This window comes from Miniopterus natalensis, chromosome 4, assembly GCF_054644295.1.
Source record: "Miniopterus natalensis isolate mMinNat1 chromosome 4, mMinNat1.hap1, whole genome shotgun sequence".
In the NCBI taxonomy this organism is placed as follows: Eukaryota; Metazoa; Chordata; class Mammalia; order Chiroptera; family Miniopteridae; genus Miniopterus; species Miniopterus natalensis.
In genome coordinates this window covers 94,848,242-94,867,271 of record NC_142084.1, presented here as the reverse complement: position 1 = coordinate 94,867,271, position 19,030 = coordinate 94,848,242, and the positions used below count along the sequence as shown (strand labels likewise).

Here is a 19,030-nt window from a genome sequence, read left to right as displayed (position 1 = left end):
CCAGCTGTGCAACTCTGGCTGAGGCACTCAACCTCTCTATGCATAAGCTTCTTTCTTGGGAAATGGGGTGATTACAATTAAACTGTCCTTGGAGAACTATGAGGCTCAAATAGTTCATACGTCTATAAAACGCTTAGAACAGGGTCTAACGCACAGGAAGTGGCAGGTGCCTAATAAACTTCAGCACTTAATGTATCTCAGTCTCTGGGTTCATTGGTTGAACTGGCTCCTTCCTTCCTTCACTCATTCATACCTTCTGCTACTCCAATGCCTGTTCCTCCGGGCCCACCGTCCAGGAGCTCAGGCACTTTTCGGGGTTGCTCAGTACACTAGATGGGAAACCTGGGGAGTCCTGGTCCTTGACTCCAGTGCGACTCCACCATCTCTGTGACTCAGTTTCCCAACCTGGAAAATGGGCAGGAGCATGCCAACTGCTTGTCCTGGGATGGTCCAAGTGGCAAGATGGTGGTGGTAGGGTCCCCATAAACTACAGAAACCCAGGAATGTCCCTGAAAGGAATTCTAGGAAGGAGGTTGCCCTATAGAGAAAGGGCAGCTGGAAGTATCTTTTTAAAAGTGAGCCGATCCTAAAATGGAACAACGGGAACAACCCCGGATTCCTCGGTGGAGACGGACTTGAGTGAGGGCCCTCCATGCAAGAGAACGGGCCGCAGCCATTAGCAAGGGCGCTCGCGGGCCTGCAGGACGTGGGCAGGCGATGCCATAGCTATTGGTTTGAAAGAAACGCTGCGGGTCCCGGCCTGAGTCAGCAGTTCCGTCCCGGAAGCCTGTCCTCCAGATGCACAAATGACTACATGTGTGCAAGGCTGCTCCGGCCAACCTTCTTTGAAATTGTGACAACTGGAAGCAACCCAACTGCCTGTTGACAGGGGCCTGGTCAAGGGAACAGCCCCCTCTGGAATGCTGGGCTGCAGGTATAGGAATGAGCTAAATCCACCCGTGGGAGAGGCTGCTCGCGCAGGGCAGTGGCTCAGTGTGGGGCCGCACCTCGAGCCAGTTACCTAACCTCCCTGTGCCTCAGTTGCCTCCTCCATCCTATGTTTCTGATTAAAGATAATTAAAACAGCGCTGACTATGCGCTAGACGCTCTTCTAAGTGCCTTTTATTCAAGAACCCACCATCTGGACACCCCTGTGGGGAAGATCATATTGTCGGACTCACTTTTTGGGGAGACACTGAGGAACAGAGAGGTTAAGTAACTTGCCTGTGATCTCACAGCTAAGAAACGATGAAGCTTGGACTGGAACCCGAGGAGCCTACGCCCTGTAAGGCACTCGGCTAGAACACCTCTCATCCTAATGCACTAATACAGCCGAAGCATCCAGGGCAGGGCCTGGCCCAGACTCAGGGCTGAATAAATGCCAGCTGTGGCTATTGTTTCACTAATCCTATGAGTAATAGAAGAACAGCTCCAAGGTCTTAGCTGAAAAAAGAAACCCCAGAAAGGTCCCATACAGTTGGGTCCCAATTATGGAAAAAGAGAAAAACAATGTTGACAGATAGGCAGGCAGGCAGGCAGGCAGGCAGACGGATGCAGGGGTGGGGGAAGGGGTCCCAGCTGCTGGCAGAGGCTTCCTCTAGGGTGGATGGCACACTGGGCAACATGTATTTCTTTTCCTTTTTTCTTGATTTATTTCTGTATTTTGAACAAGTATCTTTTTAAAGTATTAAAAAAATGCATTCCTGTATTAGTTGTGTAACCAAAAAACCCATCATTTGAAAGCAGGATATGGGATTGGATTGGATACACGGCATGACCTCAGAGGGTTTAGAAATGTACAGAAAGGAGAGCCAGCGGGACGGAATGGCCTGGACTGTCAGCCGAGGCTGTTGTAGGGGGTGAACGATGGGCGATTTCTTCTCTCTCTGCTGCCTGGAATTTCCAAAGATACAATGATGGGCACACTTTTTTTTCTATAATATAAACTTGAAGTTCTTTTAAAAAATTCCAGAGTGTGGGGCCCTAGCAGGAGTCACTGGGGTTCAGGGGATGGCCCTGCAGAGCAGTAGGGCCCCACGGGCCGGTGCAGCCGCAGCTTGAGGTCATCGTCCCCTCTTGGGCCACTGCCTGGAGCTGGGACCGAGCCTAGAACCACATCCCTTCCCTCCCCTGCCCCAGAGGACTGGTCCCAGTCCTCTGGCCTAAGAATTTCCTTGTTCCAGAGACATGACCAATTCCTGAATGAGAAGCTGCCAGAGGAATTATTTTTCTAAGAGAAAGAGAATAAAATAAAAATAAAACCGACCTATTTCAACAGGTTCCCTGGCTTGCGGCCCACCGTGGATCCAAAATTGTGATGCAATTCTCACCAAAAGCAGTAACAGGGCTGACTCGCCCAGTGTTCTGCCCTCAATAGGAAGGGGCCTACGTGCCAGGCTGGGGCAGAGGAATAGCTAAAACCCCAGTCCTGGTGGGGGTACCCAGTCCACTCGCCTGCAAGTCTGGGAACCAGCCTATCACATCCTCTCCACAACTTCAGGCAATAGATAGCACTAAGCCCATTTTACAGATGAGGAAACTGAGGCTTGGAGAGGTTTAGCCAGGGTCACACAGTTTCACTGACCAAAGGAGCCAGAATCTGATGCCACACACCAGACTTCCAATGAGTTCTGTTTAAACAAATAATTTATTCTTTTGGTTGAAACAAACGAAACAAACAAAACAGAGTGTGAAGCCAAAAAGGAAGTTTTCTGACAGCTGGTAGCAGCTCAGAGCTGCATACTTCTCCAGGTGACTACTCTTGGCTGGTTGGAGGTTACGTGACCCCCACCCATCACCCACACACCACCCTGCAGCCGTCAGTCAAGGGTATACGATGCGGATGATAACAGGTTAACAAGAGCCTGGCCCCTTGCTACCAGGTGGGACAAACTGGTGTCATTCACCACTCATCTCGGCTGGTCCTCTCGCCTCCCGGCCACCCTGCCGCCCTGCCAGGTTCCTGCTGAGAGCTCTCCCTCAATAAATCATTTGCGGAGGACCTGCTTCTTATAAACCTGACCTAAAGACCCCCCCGGCACGGCTACTCTCCGGAGGTAACCCCCGTTAGCAGTTTTTACTTTTATTCCAGAAAACCACCAGCTACATTCCCACGTGATCACACTCTCCCCCGAAAAGAGCGGGGAGACTCGTGCCGCCTGTCGGGGGTTTGCCCGTCCGCCTGGCTGGGCCTGGGTCTCTCTCCATTTCCGCGCCAGCGGCTCTGCCTAATGGAGGGGCTTGCCAGGGCGGAGGGCTGCCGGAAATACTCACATTCACAGTGCAAATTGGGTAAACTGATGTTCAGGCTGACATCGATCTTGCCCCCGCTCTCCTTGTCCGGGTCATCGACATACAGCTCATTCACGCTGAGGGAGACAAACACAGAAGCCTTTGCTGAGGTGGAGGCACCCACCCCAGCTGCAGGCGACAGCCAGGGACCACCTCGGGGGCGATTCCTGCTCCAACAGCCTGCACCCCCCTCTGGGGGGAGCCTGGCCTGCTAATGACAGGGCAGCAGGCCCCCATCCATGGCTGGCGCTCTCCAAGTGCTGGCCTTCCCACTCAGAGGGCGGGATGGGGTCCTGGCAAGAGCACAGGAGTCAGACTCAAGTTCCAGTCCTGGCTCTGCCACTCTCTATGGGAACTCGGCAGGTGTTGCCTCTGTCACACGGGGTGTGAATGGAGTGGTGTGAACACTTAAATGAGAACTTGGCCCTTACTTGGGATCAGGGCCTGGCACCAGCAGGCACCCAGCATTTCCTTCCTCCTCTCTGGAGCACCCCTCCCACCCCACTGTGAAGTCGGGGACTCCCTGGGTGCCCATCCTCAGGTCCCTTGGGGGACTCTCACAAACCCTCGGGGGGTACCAGGTCTGAGAACAACCAGAGCAATGTATCAGTTTCTTGTGGCTGCTGTAACAAATTGTCAGACAGTTAATGACTTAAACCAACACACATTTATTACCTTCTACTTCTGGAAGTCAGAAGTCTAGAACGGGTCTCCAGGGCAGAATGCATTTTCTTGCCTTTTCCTGCTTCTGGAGGGCCCCTCAGCTCAGTCTTTCCTTCATCTTCCAAGCCAGCTGTGTGGCATGTTCTCTCCTCTCTAACTCCTCTTAGAAGCACTCTTGTGATCTCACCCTGCCCACTTGGCTAACCCAGGATCACTTTCCCATCTCAAGAGCCCTGACAGTCACATTTGTAAAGTTCCTTTGCCTCATAAGTTAGTTACCAGTTTCAGGGACAGGGACGTGGACATCTCTGGGAGGAGGCATAGTATTGGGGCAGGTGGCCCCATGGACAGCCACGACACCTTGCTGTTGGGGAAAATAGCACCACACTGAGACCTGTGAGCAAAACTCATTTATTCAACCAATACCTCTGGACACCTGGCCTGGCCGGCGCTGGAGTGAGGAACCAGACAGACGTGGTCCCTGCCTTCGCGGAGCCACAGACACTGCCGCCTCCCGGATAAAGAGCTCACACCAACTACGATGGCTGCTTTGACGGAAAGCGGTGGGTGCTCGAGAGGAACGGACGGGCCGGCTGCCCTCTGGGACACTGGCTGGGAAGACTACTCTGAGGAGGTGGCAGCTGAGGCCTGAGGGTGCGGAGGCTGTCCTGGCAAGGAGGGATGGGGGACCCTTGGGACAGCGCAGCGGAGGCCTAGAAGAGGGAAGGGCACAGCTCCTTTGGGAACAGAATGAAGGTCACGTTGGCTGCTGTGTGGAGCAGAGGGAAGGGGTGTGTGGGACAGTCAGAGGACGGGGGGGGGCAGGTCAGGCTGCACTTAACTAGGCCCCCTCTACCTGCTGCAAGGAAGGCTGACTGAGGGGCCACCGTGCCTCAGGGAGACCAGACAGGAGGCTGCTGCGGGTGCAGGTGAGTGATGGTGGCCTGGCCTGAGGATGGAGAGGAGGGTGGGGTGCTAGATCAGGCAGGGCTTGCTGATAGATGGGGCATGAGGGAGGGTCGAGGGAGGCACTCAGGCATTAGAGAAGCTGGATGGGTGGGAGGGAAAGGCACTGGAGCTCAAGGTGTCTGGAGACATCCCTGGGGAGCCATGTGGGAAGCCTGGTTCCCAGATAACTCCCCACGTGGGGGGCGAATCTACGGGCTGGCCTGGTGGGCGCTATGGGCAGTGCTGGGGCAACCCCTTGGGTCCTGTGCACAGGCTGTGAAATAAAGGACTGTGGCCCTAAACAACCCGACTCCGTGAGCCTTGTCAGTGGCCACTTCTTTGGCAAAGAATGGGTCAGGCCAGGGACAGGGCATTTTGTCTTTACTAAGACCCTGTCTTTGTGCTCCAGCCCCTAGTGTGATACAGCTGGTGCTCAGTTAATAAGAAATGGTGGTCTCACAGTCACACCCAGGGCTTCTTTACTTGTGGGGTCGAGAATGTTCCCAGAAATGAGAGAGAAACCTGCACAGCTCAGCCTTCAGATTGCTGGGCCCAGTCAGGTCTGTGTGCATTCATGTGGTCCCATCTGCCCCTGTGAAAGGCCCTGACCCCCATTCTAAAGGCAGGAAACTGAGGCGCAGAGAGGGTGATCCCATCCCCTAGGTCACACAGCAGAAAATGGCTAAGCTGGAATCCCAACCCAGGTCTGCCTTCTGCCTGAGCCCCCGGGCTCCCTTTGCCGCCCTCCCTCTTGTCCTCAGCACCCAGGGGGAACATGAGGGGGCCCTGGCCCGCTGAGGCCACAGGGTGTGGGGTGAGGAGACTAGGGAGGAACAGGAAGAACAAATGGGCCAGAGGGAGGAGCAAACAGGATCAGGGGAAGTTATGCCGGAGGACTGACTTCCCCACAGCCAATGCCCCTCCTTACCCTTCAGCACCCAGTTTCTACCCGGCCTTCAATCGCAGCTCGGAGGGCTGCTGAGTAACTGCGGGGTGATTAACAGGATGGTCACGGAGGAGAGCCCCCGGCTTCCCTCCCAGCCCAGCCAGACTCTTCCTCGAAGCTCCTCACCTCTCCCACCTGGGAGGCGGGGCCTCGAGCCGCACTGAGGGATTATGGGATGATGTCACCCCTGGCATCCTGGGCGGGTGACCTCAGCTCAGGTGTGGCGCCAAGGTGAGCTCACCCTTGAGCCCCAGGAGGCCTCTCCCAGCCCAGGGGCCCAGGGGCCCAGGCTCCCCTGCTGCCCAAAGGGGCGGAGGAGCTGGGAGGGCGGAAAGCGCACTCACCGCGGGGCCCAGGGCTGATCTGCTCACTCAAGGCTAGAACCGGCTGCTCCCAGGCGCCCTCCTCAAGGCCCCGGGCTGTGGGATAAACGGCTCAGTCACCTGTCCACCTGCGGCCAGGTGAGGTCAATGCAGCCACCTCCTGAGAGGGTCCAAGGCAAACCTTCCAGCTGCTGGCTCCCCGCCCGCCAGCCAGCTTCACAAGCCCACCCATAGCCACAGCTCAGGTGCCTGCCAAGGCTGGTAACCTTCTCGCCTGGGGCTGAACGGATTTTCAAAGGTGATTTTATAAGCCCATTTGGAGCTAAAAGAAATGCTTTTTACGGATTCACCACTGTTTGGGGACTTTGATGGGCCTGATTCTTCCTGTCACTGGCAAGGGTGATGAGAAGACCCCTGGGGCAGTGACAGACAGAGGTGGGCTCACCACCTGGCTCTCCCACCGAGAAGCTGGGGGAACTAGGACAAGTCACTTCATCTCTCTGAGCCTTGGTTTCCTCAACTGTAAAACTGGTAGAACTTTCTATGCAGTTTAACGACAGGCAGAATTATTTGATGGGAACAGAAGTCAGAATAGTGGTGCGGGGCGGGTTACTGAGTGAGAGGGGCACAGGTAGTCTTCTGGCTGGTGGAAATGTGTTGTCTTGATGGGGCGACAGTGATGTGGGTGTCATGTAAACACAGGCAAACAGTCTTCAAGGGCCATCTTTAAGGCCTGTGCACTTTGCCACCTCTAAGTTATATACGCCTCAATAAAAAAAGGAAAGAAAAACAGGAAGGAGAGAAGACAGCAGAAAGGGGGACAGAAATGGGCGAGGGGTGCTGGCTGCTTCCCAGGGCTGGGCGAGGCCTGGCCATGAAGTGGCAGGCTGCCCGGGCAGGGCTGTGTCACTCTCTTAACTCTGTAGGGCGCGGCACAGGCCCTTTTCGGTAGAAGGCATCACGGTGGAAGTCCAGGCTCTCAGGTTCAAATCCCGGTTCTGCCACCTACTGGCTGATCGACCTTGGCCAAGGGTCTTCGTCTCTGTCAGCCTTGGTTTCCCCAGATGTAAGATGGGGGCAATCACAGATGTGGCACAATCTCAGTAAATAGTAAGTGCTCAGTAAGTGTGCACCACTCTTGTTATTAATGCCAGTGTTTGCCGAGTTGATAATAACAGGGTAGCAACAGAATCCAGGGCACAGCGCTGTGGTACGGCTCAAACGTGCCCACGTGTGTAAGGCGCCCGGCACAGCCCTGGGGACTCCTCAGGCCCGCAGGGAAGCCAGCCTTGCTTACAACTAATCAGGGGAGATGCCCCTGTTCTGAGCTCCCAGAGGGTCTCAGGCACTATGCTGGGCCTTCCACATAGTATCTCATTTAAAACGCAGAACAAGCCAGGGTTTAATAGGGGTTACCTTTCTCTTTTCACAAGAATAAAACCAGGCCCGAAGGGAGACAGATAAAGACTGGCCAAGGTCACGCGACCAGGAAGAGGCAGAGGCTGGATCTGAACCTAGAGCCCCCGGAGCCCAGTGCCATATTCTTTCCATTGAATGACACCGGATGGGACAGGAATCAATGAAAAACTGAGGGGCAAGTGTCCCCCAAGTAGACCTGTGATGCAGGAGTCACCATCTTTCTGATCATTTCCAGGTATTCACCCCCACCCATGGCCCAAATATCCATAGCGTATGGGGGTGCTCAGGGGTCCACTCTGTTTGTGCCCCCAAAGCCTCTCTCTGCCACACCCCATGGGTGGCAGCACCTGACTCCCCCATAAGACGAGGGCTCTGTGATACCAGCACAGGGCAGGGGCTCACAATCTCCGCGGACGGAATGAACGGGGGAGGTAACCGACGGTGCTGGTGGAGTGAGGGGTGCATTCCAGGTGGGGGACGCCAGGCAGCGTCAGGGAGTCTGGCGGATGGCGTGGGGGGGATAAGCCTGGCCATGTAGGGAGCGGGAGAGAGGAACTGGGGAGGTGTGTCGGGGGAGCGTAGGTGGAATGTAATGGAGGGCCTTGAAATTCTCGGCTGAGGCGTGAGTCGGATGACATCCATGGAAAACAATTTTATTTGCTTTTAAAAGAGCACTTGAATAGTTCAGATTCCTGCCCAAAGTCGCTGACCTCCATGCTTAATAACTGGACTTGATGGAAACTTGCACAGCAGTGAGGCCCAGAGCAAGGGCCTGGGTGGGAGGGGAGGGCAGAGGCGCAGGTTAGATAAGCAGCTCTCGGTTTCACATCCTGCCCAGTCCAGGTGTAAGTGCATCGTTACCTACCAGGTGATAACGCCCCCAAATCAGCCCTTCGCAGACACCCAGTCCTGCCCCCATCCCTTCTCCACAGCTGTCACCCTAGGACCCTCGGCCCCTCTGCCCCAGGTCATTGCCAGCCTCCTCACGTGGGCCCTGGCCTCGGGGTCACCTCTTCATGAGAGGTGAGCTTTCTGAGGCACGAACCTGATCCTGTCACTGAAGGGGCCCCCACTGCTCCTTCATGTGACAACTGTGGCTCTCTACCTGGCCCTGGCCCCCAGCAGTGGCTCCGAGGCGGTTCCTCCTCCTGGTTAAGCCACTGGCCTCCTCACTCTGGGCCCACTAGGGGAGCGTGTGAGGACATGGGTCAAGGTAACCCCAAGTTCCCACTGGGTGGGCAATGGCCTCCTGGAGTCCCAACTGCCTGCTAGGCCCCCTCACCGGGGAGGGAGCATCCAAGTCCTAGTCAACTATTCTGACCAAGAAGTGGCGGCTCCAGGCGCCTGGGGCGCCAAAATGCTCTGGACAGAAACGGGTGGGATGGCAGGCTGGGCGATGCTCTGGCATCAGACAGACCTGGGTTTGACTCTGGCTCTACCACTTACTAGCCTCACTGTGGTTTTAGCCTCCTGGTGCCTCAGTTTCCCCAGCTGTAAAGTGGGGCTAACGCTAACAGCAGTACCTACTTCAAGGGCTTTTGTGATGATTAAATGAGCTGATCATCATAAATTACTATCCTGGGTGGCCTGCACCTGGTCACCTACTATATAAAATCAGAATTGGAAATTATAATGACTTGTATTATGCTACAAATTACCGATGGAGAGTTCCAGTTGCTGCAGTTTCTTATTGTAAATCCTTATCAGGTTAATAATTAGGAGCAGCCAGAGCCTGGCAGTAAAGGCTGAAATGTTCTGTGGCTACGTTCTCCGAGGTGGCAGGGCAGGGTGTGCTCCCCTGGAAAGTCGGGCCTCACAGCACCCTGGGGGGCCCTTTCCCAAGCATAATTAACGGCCTGTCCAGCGCCCAGGTTGGAGTCCAACCACCCAAACAAACAGGCCTCTCTCCCACTGGGCCAGGCCAGAATAGCGTCTTATGTCACCGATAACCACAGGCCAGGGTTGGAGCAATGTTGATCCAACCAGTGGTGACCTCATTTCCTTGGGTTACAATCTCATGGAGGGTGGGGGGCTGACCCACTGTGGTCACACAACTGCCAGGGAGGGCAAGCTGCTCCGAAAAGGAAAAGAATTGTGACCTTCCTTTCCTCCCGAATTGACAGGGGTCCCCAGGGGTCAGACAAGATTCTAATTTAGGGGAGACCCCAAAGGAGCAATCTTTTTCCCTCTCGGTTTTTCTGTGGTGTCCTCGATCCTCACCCTTGCAGACTCCCTTTGGGCAACTTCCATACTATGGTTATGTGGCAACAGATAGAAAGGGACATTAGGGTCACTGCATCATTGTAAACAGAGCCTCTGGCCCCGACACGTCTCTCTTCTGGTCCCCACTTCCCTTCCTCTCCCCAGCCACTCTCTGCAAATGGAAAAGTGCTTGTTAGCCCAGGGCTGGACGCGGGCAACACCCAATGAATGGCCTCTTGTTCTGGTTTCTTCCTTCACCCTGATCTTGCTTCCTCTCCAGGGACCCGGTGGGACCAGAGCGTCCAGGGTGCCCTCAGGAGCCAGGAAGAGGAAGCCCGAGGGGGGGAGGGGGCAGGGCAGTGGGAACACTGTGCTCCTGAAAAAGGAGGGCCCTGCCCTGGGTACACAGGAGGAGCTGTCCAGGCTTGCTAGAGTGGCCCTTCACCCAGCAGCCAGGGCCCCAACCTGCTCCAGATGCAGGCTCTGACGTCACTACCCGCCTGCCTGGGGCCGCTGCCTCAGCTCCCCCCCAGCTCGCTACGGGCTGAGCTGAAAGCAGGCTTCCTAAGCCGCCCCCACGAAGTGAGCAGGAGGCGAGGAAGGCCGGTTCTTAACTCAAAGGAGGGGACAGGGAAATGAATGTTGTTGGGGGGCTGATCACATGCCAGGTGCTGAGTGCCTTACACGTTTTTAGTGTTGGATGGGTAAATATGAAATAAGTAAATGCATGAAGAGACAGGACCTACTGATATCCAGCCCTACACTGAGTTCCTTTCAGGCACACCTTGCTTTATTGCACTTTATGGGAGTTGTGTTTTTCACAAATGGAAAGCAAGGCCCCCCCACCAGCAAGAAGATGCCACCTCGCTTTACTGCGGGGGTCTGGACCCAGCCCCGCAGTATCTCCGAGGTGTGCCTGTAATCTTGTGCAAGCCTCACAAAATAGCACACACTTCTCTATCTGCTACCCTGCCGTGCCTTGTTCTTCAGAGCCCTTATCACCAACTGATATGTTCTAGAGTTGTTTGCTTGTTGACCATCTGTGTCCACTGCCAGCATTTTCGGCTCCTCTGAGCATGGAACCACATAGCAGTGAGTAAGGAGACCTGGCCCCTGGCTTCTGGGGCTCAGGACCAAGGATGATTCCCGTTAATGCAGGGCAGTGTGCTTGGTCTGGCTCAACCTGCTCCATGTTCTGCCCTCCCTGCTGGCTCCTGCCACACCAGCTCCCTATCTGCACTTCACACACACCAGGTAATTCCTGCCTCAGGGCCTTTGCACCTGCTAGTAACCTTGCCTGGAACATAAAAGGTCACCTACCTGGTGCCTGGGACATGGTCAGGACTCCCTCCTTGTTACTGTCACACATGTACCCCTCTCAACTTGCTCAGAACATGAGGGGCCTGCATAACAACCCCCCTTCCAGGGAATGGGGTGCAGTCTGGTGAGGGCCAGCAGGTGCAGGTGCCTGGCTCAGCAGGTCTCAATCTCTTACTGATCTCCCTGCTGCCACCTCCAACTCATGACAGGGTAACCCCTAGAGGTCCATGGCCCAAATGTGCAGGTGGGAAGACATGAACTCAGACAGGACATCCCCCATTAGTGGCTGGGTATGGAGGGAACACAAAGTCCTTTCTCTGGCCCCTGCATGATCGGGGGTCATGTGTTGGGGAACAGATAAGCCTCCCCATACCTGGGAGTGTAACTGATCCACTGTCCCTTGTTTTGCCAGCAATACTGAGACCCAGAGAGGTTCGGCAACTTGCCCACGATCACACAGCACAGTGGTAATTGAGCAGAGACCTGGCCCCGGGTCTCCCATTGCCTTGTCCAGTACACTTTCCAGCACTCTATGAGGACCCCTGGCCTTGGGTGCCAGAGGATTTAAAAAAGATCAGAGGGACAGGGAAGGCAAACCCTTTCACACCAGTGGAGGCAGGAAGCTACATCCAGAAACAAGTTAAGGGGAGGTGAGTCCGGCTCGGGGTGGCTCAGCAGTTAAGCACTGACCTATGACCCAGGAGATCATGGTTTGATTCCTGGTCAGGGCATATGCCCAGGTTGCAGGCTTGATCCCCGGGGGGGGGGGGGGGGGGGGGCGGTGCAGGAGGCAGCCAAGCAATGACTCTCTCATCACTGATGTTTCCATCTCTCCCTCCCTCTCCCTTCCTCTCTCTGAAATCAATAAAAACATATTTAACAAACAAACAAACAAAAAATGGTGGGACAAGCAGGCCTCAGGAGGCACCTCCTAACTGCATGACTGTGGGCAAGTCCCCTGCCTTTCTGATCCTCAATTTCCTCATCTGTAGAGAGAGGACAATGGCCCCCATGACTGTTTGAGGATTAATGGTGGTCATGCTGATACAGCAACAAGGCCCACCTGGGACCAAGCAGCTATGTCTCCAGCTTCCCACTGTCCTACGGCTGAGAGGGCAGCAAAGGAAACGAAGAAATTCCATGAGTGAGAAAAAAAATTCCAGTGTTGGACAGGGAAGTGAGTGGCCAGGGCTTAGGCCCGTGATCACTTTCTAGGTTGTAAACACGGAAACAGACAGGTCTGGAGGCCTCAAGCCCAGGGCCAAGGCAGGATGCTCCTGGGTCCAATTCCGTGTCAGAGGGACATCCAGCGAGGCCGTGACTAAATAATTCCATTGGCATCTGCGCTGCACGCAGCCCAGAGCGTTTACTAGGAACTGGAGACGGATTCACAGTGCGTCAGCTGCTGCCAGGAAGCCCACACTGATTCCTCACCGAGTGTGGGCCTGGGAACAGGGCAGGGGGCTTGGGGCTGAGCCGAGGGGGCCGGGCCTGATGTCACAGCCTCGCCCCCTCGAATGGGAAGCTGCATAGTTTCTCTGAACTCTCCCAGCTTTAGCATCAAATGACCCTGTGATGAGTCAGCGGGAGGAAAAGCCCCCTGGCCGAACAAAGGGATGGCAGAGAGCAACTGAGTTCTCTCCTCCTGGGGACCCAGGGGGCCTTCCCCACAGAACTGGACCCGAATTTCCCCTTCAGCTTTAAGGAAGCAGCGTTCGCTTTGGCTCGAACTTTAAATCCCTTTTAAGAGACAGAGGAGCGGCAATGCCACAGGCTCGGAAAGGGAGCTGGAAGGTTCGGAGGAGCCCCGCCCGCCCCTTCTCATCTGGGAAGGCTCTGGAATGTGGGGGGGGGGTGACTTACACTTCTGTGGTGATGAATCCAGTGAGCTCCGACAGGAAGAGGAAGAAGATGAAGAGGCAGCAACAGACGGAGACTGCAAGACACAGACACGCACAGTGAGGGTGAAGGGCGCTGAGGAGGAAGGCAGACCCCCCCCCCCAGGGAAGAGGGGCTCACAGGGAGTGCGAGGGACACCCCTTGCTCTCCCTTCCTACTCTTGATCTCAATATGAAGCAGCCCCGCTCCCAGAAAGGGAGACTGGTGCTGATCGGACTCTCCCGTGCGGACCAGCCTCCCACCAGGCAGACCCTCGAGGGGCGGCCCAGCTTTCTTCCACAGAGTCCTTTAATGCAGAGGTCGGTCAGACACAGGAGCCAAGTGCTGGCCCACAAATGGGCTTGAGAGGGACATGTTTTAAAATATGGAGTCAGCACTGAACAGTCTGGAGATTGCCCATAAAAGTCCAGATTTCTGGCTACTCCAGAGCACTCAAGCCCTTGTACCCACATGGGGTCTGAGCTCACCAGTTTGCCACAGGCCCCACCACTCCCTCCTGCCTCCCTCATTCCTAGACCGTGTCTGTTGCCATGGTACCATCAACATTGTGCCCGTGGCCCCACTGAAAGTAGGGAAACGAGGATACCAAGCTCTGCACTTCAAGAGAAGGGCCCGTCGGAAACGCAGAGAGTAGAACAGGGTGCCAGGGTTGGCCCACTCCACTTGTACTGCCCTTGTCTGCCTGGCCTCTGACGATGTTGGCGTTTGTGGCTCTGGAGTCACTCCTTGGGGCAGGATATAACAAGTATCCAGGGGTCTGGCCCTCAGCTCATCTCCAGACCCATATTCTGACACCCCTCAAACATCCAACCACCCAGCCACACCGATCCACATGCTGTTTCCTAAATATGCGTCTCACTTCTGTTCTTTTGCTGCTGTGGTTCCTCTGCCTGGAATGACTTTCCCATCTTCCCTCCTCCTCCATGTTCATCCTCTCTGTGTGGTGAACTCCTACTCATCCTTCCAGGCCGAGGCCCAGCTCAAATGTTCCTTCTGGTGGGAAGCTCACCCGGTCCCCAGAAGTGGGGCTGTGTTCCCAGCCTCCATTTGAACACTTCCCACATTTTAATGGTTATTGATGGCTGTTTCTCTTACTAGACTGATATCCCAGAAAGCAAAAGCTCCAAGCTCCAGAGCTCGGCCTGGGGCTGGGCACACGGGAGGTAACAGAAGCTATTGTGTAAGGCAGGGAGTCAGCCCCCCGAGTCCTGAATGAGGGCTGAGCATGCCTCAGCTGGGCTTGTCTCAACGCCATGTAGTGGGCAAGGGCTCGCATGCTCTGTCCCTGGACACAGAGGTAAAGTTCCTTAACCTTTTCCTGCCTTAGTTTCCCCATCTGTAAAATGGTAACAGTACACTAGCTCATTATTAGGACTTTTAGCACAAAGACCTTGAAAGGTCTGGTGGCTTGGGAACAAATGGGCCAGCCCTTAGTTTCCTGCAGAGAGAGAGAGAAAGTTCCCAACCCCACTTGCTGATTCTGCTACATTCCCGACAGCCGGTGCCTGGACTGGCTGAGCCCTCGGGATGGATGCTGAAACCGATCACCGCCATCACTGCTAGTAGTAGTAGTGTTATTTCATCATATCCATTCATCCATCCATCCATCCATCCATCCATCCATCCATCCATCCACAGTCAGAGATGCATTCTGGGTGAGGGGAGAGAGCGGGTGTTTGCTGGGCATCTACTATACGGCCTGCCGTGGGAGCATTAATAGACACTCGTCACTGCGCACTCCCAGGGGACGCGGCACGAGCCCATGTTCAGGGTGTAGATATGAAGGCTCAGAGAGAGGAAGAGACTGGCCCTGGGCCATACTGCGCGGGGGACAAGACTGGAACCTGCGCATCCTAGAGCCAATTCCCAAAGAAAAGCAACCCCAAGAGCTCAGGCTCCAAGTGAAGGGCCCAGGGACATCCCCAGGGTCCCCAACAAGCTTCCAAAACCACACCAAGACACGGGGGATACTAGAGTTACTCCCCAAATTCTGAAAGAGCTGTCTGGGGCAGCATTAAAGGGTTTCACTTTTTTTGGAAGCGGTAATACACACACATGATGAGAAAGTGGCCGAGCTGCGTTAAAAGGCACAGACCGTGTGAGTCTCTTTCTCACGCCTGACCGCAGTCTCCTGACTCAGGTCCACCGTTACAATCTTGTGTCCTTCTCGGTCGCATGAGCTCAGACGTGTAACTCCTTTTTTCTAAGCGAACAGCAGCCCAGGGCACACGCCCCTTCGACTGCGAGCTACTCCATCAGCAACCCGTGCCCAAGGAGGTGCCGCGTCGGTTTTACACAGGGTGCCCACGTTTGCCCGTCTCTATGGGCCAGGCACGGATTTCTAACGCCTCCTCCGGCTGCTGAGCAAGCCCACTGCAGGGAACAGTCCGAGTGGCCTGGCTCATGTCCTCAGCTTCGCACCTGCAAACTGCAGCGCTGACACATCCTGGAAAAGGGCCCCAGCGAGCGGGCCAAGCTCCCCTCCTCAGAACAGCATCACATCACGGGGGACCTGTTTTTCAGAATCGTTTTCGCCCTTCTCACCCACCCTCAAGCCCCAGAAACCCACAGGCCGCTGCAGTGATGAATGAGCCCAAAAGCAGCAGGCGTTTCTGAAGGTCAATGCTGACTTAGGCCTGCCCAGGTCTCCTAACTGCCTTCCTGGCCTTGGGCCTGCAGATCTCCAGGTTCTCCCTCTGTCCATGTTGGAAGTGGACAGACAGGGCTGGCAGGGCCTCTCTCTGAAACCTGTGTGCCCCGTTCAAGGCTCTGAGGAAGCCTGGCCGAGCTGGCATGCGGACACCATGAGCACGAGTCTGCCCGGCTGAAACCCAGTGCCCAACAGCCTCGATCACTCGAGCTCGGTGTCTGCTCCCCCAGCCCTGCCCCCAGATGGGAGGAGAGGCGGTGTCTCAGCACCACTGCGGCCTCGGGGTCCAGCAGGTGCCTGGCTTGAAGGAGATAACGAAATAAATATTTGTTGAATGAATGAATGAAAAGTGTGAAGGCCAAGTAGGAGGTGTTTCAGCCAGAAAGGCCCTCTGATACTGAAGGCTCAACAAGGGCTTTTCGATCCATGTTTGGGCAAGACGCTAAGGCTCCAGCCTTCTTCTGAGACTGACTCAGGCACTGGATGGGTGGAATGTGACCCCAGGAGAATGCTGGCAAGTGGGCAGCCAAAAAAGGGGGCCCTAGACCTGAGACCCAAGACACTGGGACGTGAATTAATTTGTACAAGGCCACATGGCCGTTTAAGTGGAGGAGGCAACATTCGAGCCCAACCCGTGAGTCTCCAGCACCCTTGCTGGTGTCTTCAGTTATTAATAGTACTTATCACATCAGAAAACGTGTCTGTGTCTGCTGCCCCGCTCGGCCACGTGCTCCTCCAGGACAAAGCCCAAAGCCCATTCATCAGCGTGGTCCCGGTCCTGGCACAGGGCCTGGCCCCAGGACCTGGTTAATAAATATTTGTTCACTGAATGGGAGCTAAGGGCTGGCTTCCCAGGCCTCACGCCTTTCCCCTCGTGGAAGGGAATCTGCTGCCGGGCACGCTGTGACTAGGACCGCAGAAGAGACCGCATCTCCGGAGGGCCATGTGGCAGCACCTCCTGAAGTTTACGGCGGACAGGTTCTCTGACCCAGTAATTCCGCTTCTAGGAAGGTTACATTACAGAAATAACCATGCACGGATACAAAAAGGTATGGACAAAAATGTCTGTAATAGCAACAAAATGGATTCAGCAATGTCCACCCTCTGCAGGCTGGTCACGTACACGGTGGGTCACCCAGATAATGCGACATGACACAGCTGGAAGAGAGGAGTGTGGCGGCCAAGCATGTGCTGCTAGAAGGTGTCCAGGACACATCAGCTGGAAGGAAGGCCGGGGAGATGGTGGGCACAGCTGCGCCCGTCTGCTGAAAACAATGATATACGCATACTGAAGCCTGATTATACTTTTTTTCCATTTTTAAAAATATGCTTTTATTGATTATTTAGCACAGAAGGGAAAGGGAAAGAAAGATAGAAACATCGGTGAGAGAGAACATCGAACGGCTGCCTCCCGCAGGCCCCTCACTGGGGATCGAGCCCACAGCCCAGGCAGGTGTCCTGACCGGGAATCGAACCGGAGACCTCTTGGTGCATAGGCGGATGCTCAACCACTGAGCCACACTGGCTGGGTGCCTGACTATCCTTAAAAAAAAATTCTAGAAGGATACACAACTGATAGTTAAACGTACTGACACCGGGAGAGACCGTAGAGATGGAGAAGAGGTTTGAGCTGTCAGCTGGAGGTAGGAAGGGGATGGGCCTGATCTGACGTTTCTGGCCCAGGTTCATAAAAGTTAAGCAGGTAGAAGAACAAGCCCCTTTCCGCTCATGTCCCCCGAATATCCTTTCCGTGGGGATCAAGGCACAAGGTGTCACAGCTTCTGTGGTCACAGACCAGCACGGACTGTGGGCTCCAGGAGGACAGTGACAAGTAGAAGAGGGTCATCCTTGCACTGAGGACTTAGCACGTCCCCCACACTCAACAGGCGTGATATCCTTTAACCCCCATGTCACAAAACTGAGATTCAGAGAGGTGAAGTGACTAGCGCAAGGTCACCCAGCTGCTAAAGCAGAGAATGAACCCAGCTCTGCCAGACCCCATAGCCTATACCCCTCCCCAGGGATGTGGGGACTCAGGACTCAACAAGGAATCCACAGTTTCAACGGGCCGAGCTGGAGGGAGGAAGAGCTGGGCAGGGCCAGCCGGGGGGGGAGGGGGGGGATCCCTGAAGTCATCCCCTTACCTGACAACAGACTGCCTGCCACAGTGGACTCTAAGCTGAGTGTCTGACCCCGGGGACAGTCCATGGGGATGGTCCCCCTCCCACACCAAGCACTGGCGAGGTGGGGGAAGGGAGGCCCACCGGCCCCAGCCCGGTTCTATCTTTTGTGAGCTATGACACATCAGGCGAGTCACTTTACCCCTCTGAGCCCATGCTCTCCTCCAGGAAACCAGGTTCAGTCACTCCTGCTCACATAGTATTTTTGGTTTGTTTTTATTTTTCCTAAACAACCTTTTTATTGTGGAGTAATACTAGATACAAAGATGGTACAGAAAGTTCCCACATACCCTTCTCCCAGCTTCCCCTTACCCTAACATCTGGCAGGTTTGTCAAAAGGGATTTGTTAACATTGTCCAATACTATTACTAAATAAGACTTATTTAGATCACCAGTTTCCCCACCAGTGACCTTCCTCTGTTCCAGGAACCGATCCAGGACCCCTCCTTACACTCAGCCATCACGTGCCGTTGGCTTAGAATCTGACAGCTCCTCAGTCTTCCCTTGGTGCCCCTTGTGAACAGGGATTGTCAGGTGTCCTGAGAACGGCCCCGAGTCTGGAGCTGTCTGAGGCTTTCTCACGGTTTTGGGGGAAGATCCCTGGTGGCCAGGTGTCCTTCCTATCTCGCCCTGTCGGGGGGGGGGGTGATATCACACTGGCAGATGCTAACCTTCATTCCTCGGTGGAGGTGCTGCCCAGGTGTGTCCACAGTCACGTGTCTATTTCCTCTCCATTCTCATCTCTGCACAAGCGAGTCACTAAGTCCAGTCCACACTCCAAAAGAGATCAAGCTCTACCTCTAGGAGGGGGACATTTCAATGTATATCGCTTGGAATTCTTCTGTGAGGAACATTCATCGCCCCCCCATTTTTTTCCATCACTATGGACTCACGGGCCTTTTCTTAATTCTTTGAGTGATGAGCTGATAATGCCGTAATTTATTTCTTTACTTGAACGGCCCCAGCCTAGGTCTCTGGTCTCTCCCTCCCAGGCTGGCTCCCGAGTCCCGCTGACATGCCCTATCCTTTGTTTTTTTCCTCCAGCACCCCGGGCTCATTTTATACCCTTCCTGCCAGCCCTGGAAGGGCCATTTCTCCAAGGAGCCTGGGGTCCTTTTAATGAAGAATGGCACTTAGAACCCAAAATCTGGGTGAGATTTTAAATTTTTTTAAATGGTTAAAAAACACG

The 19,030-nt window shown here is 54.8% G+C and overlaps 1 protein-coding gene across 1 annotated transcript in view; it reads right to left on the bottom strand.

Moving 5' to 3' along the window:
* ERGIC1 (endoplasmic reticulum-golgi intermediate compartment 1) overlaps nt 1-19,030 on the bottom strand; it is an 81,945-nt gene that overhangs the window by 21,579 nt on the left and 41,336 nt on the right. The window contains exons 3-4 of the mRNA XM_087816976.1: nt 12,976-13,048; nt 3,274-3,368 (exon numbers count right to left, since the gene is read on the bottom strand). Of these exons, the coding sequence (XP_087673102.1) occupies nt 3,274-3,368; nt 12,976-13,048 (168 nt within the window). The remainder of the gene's footprint in view (nt 1-3,273; nt 3,369-12,975; nt 13,049-19,030) is intronic.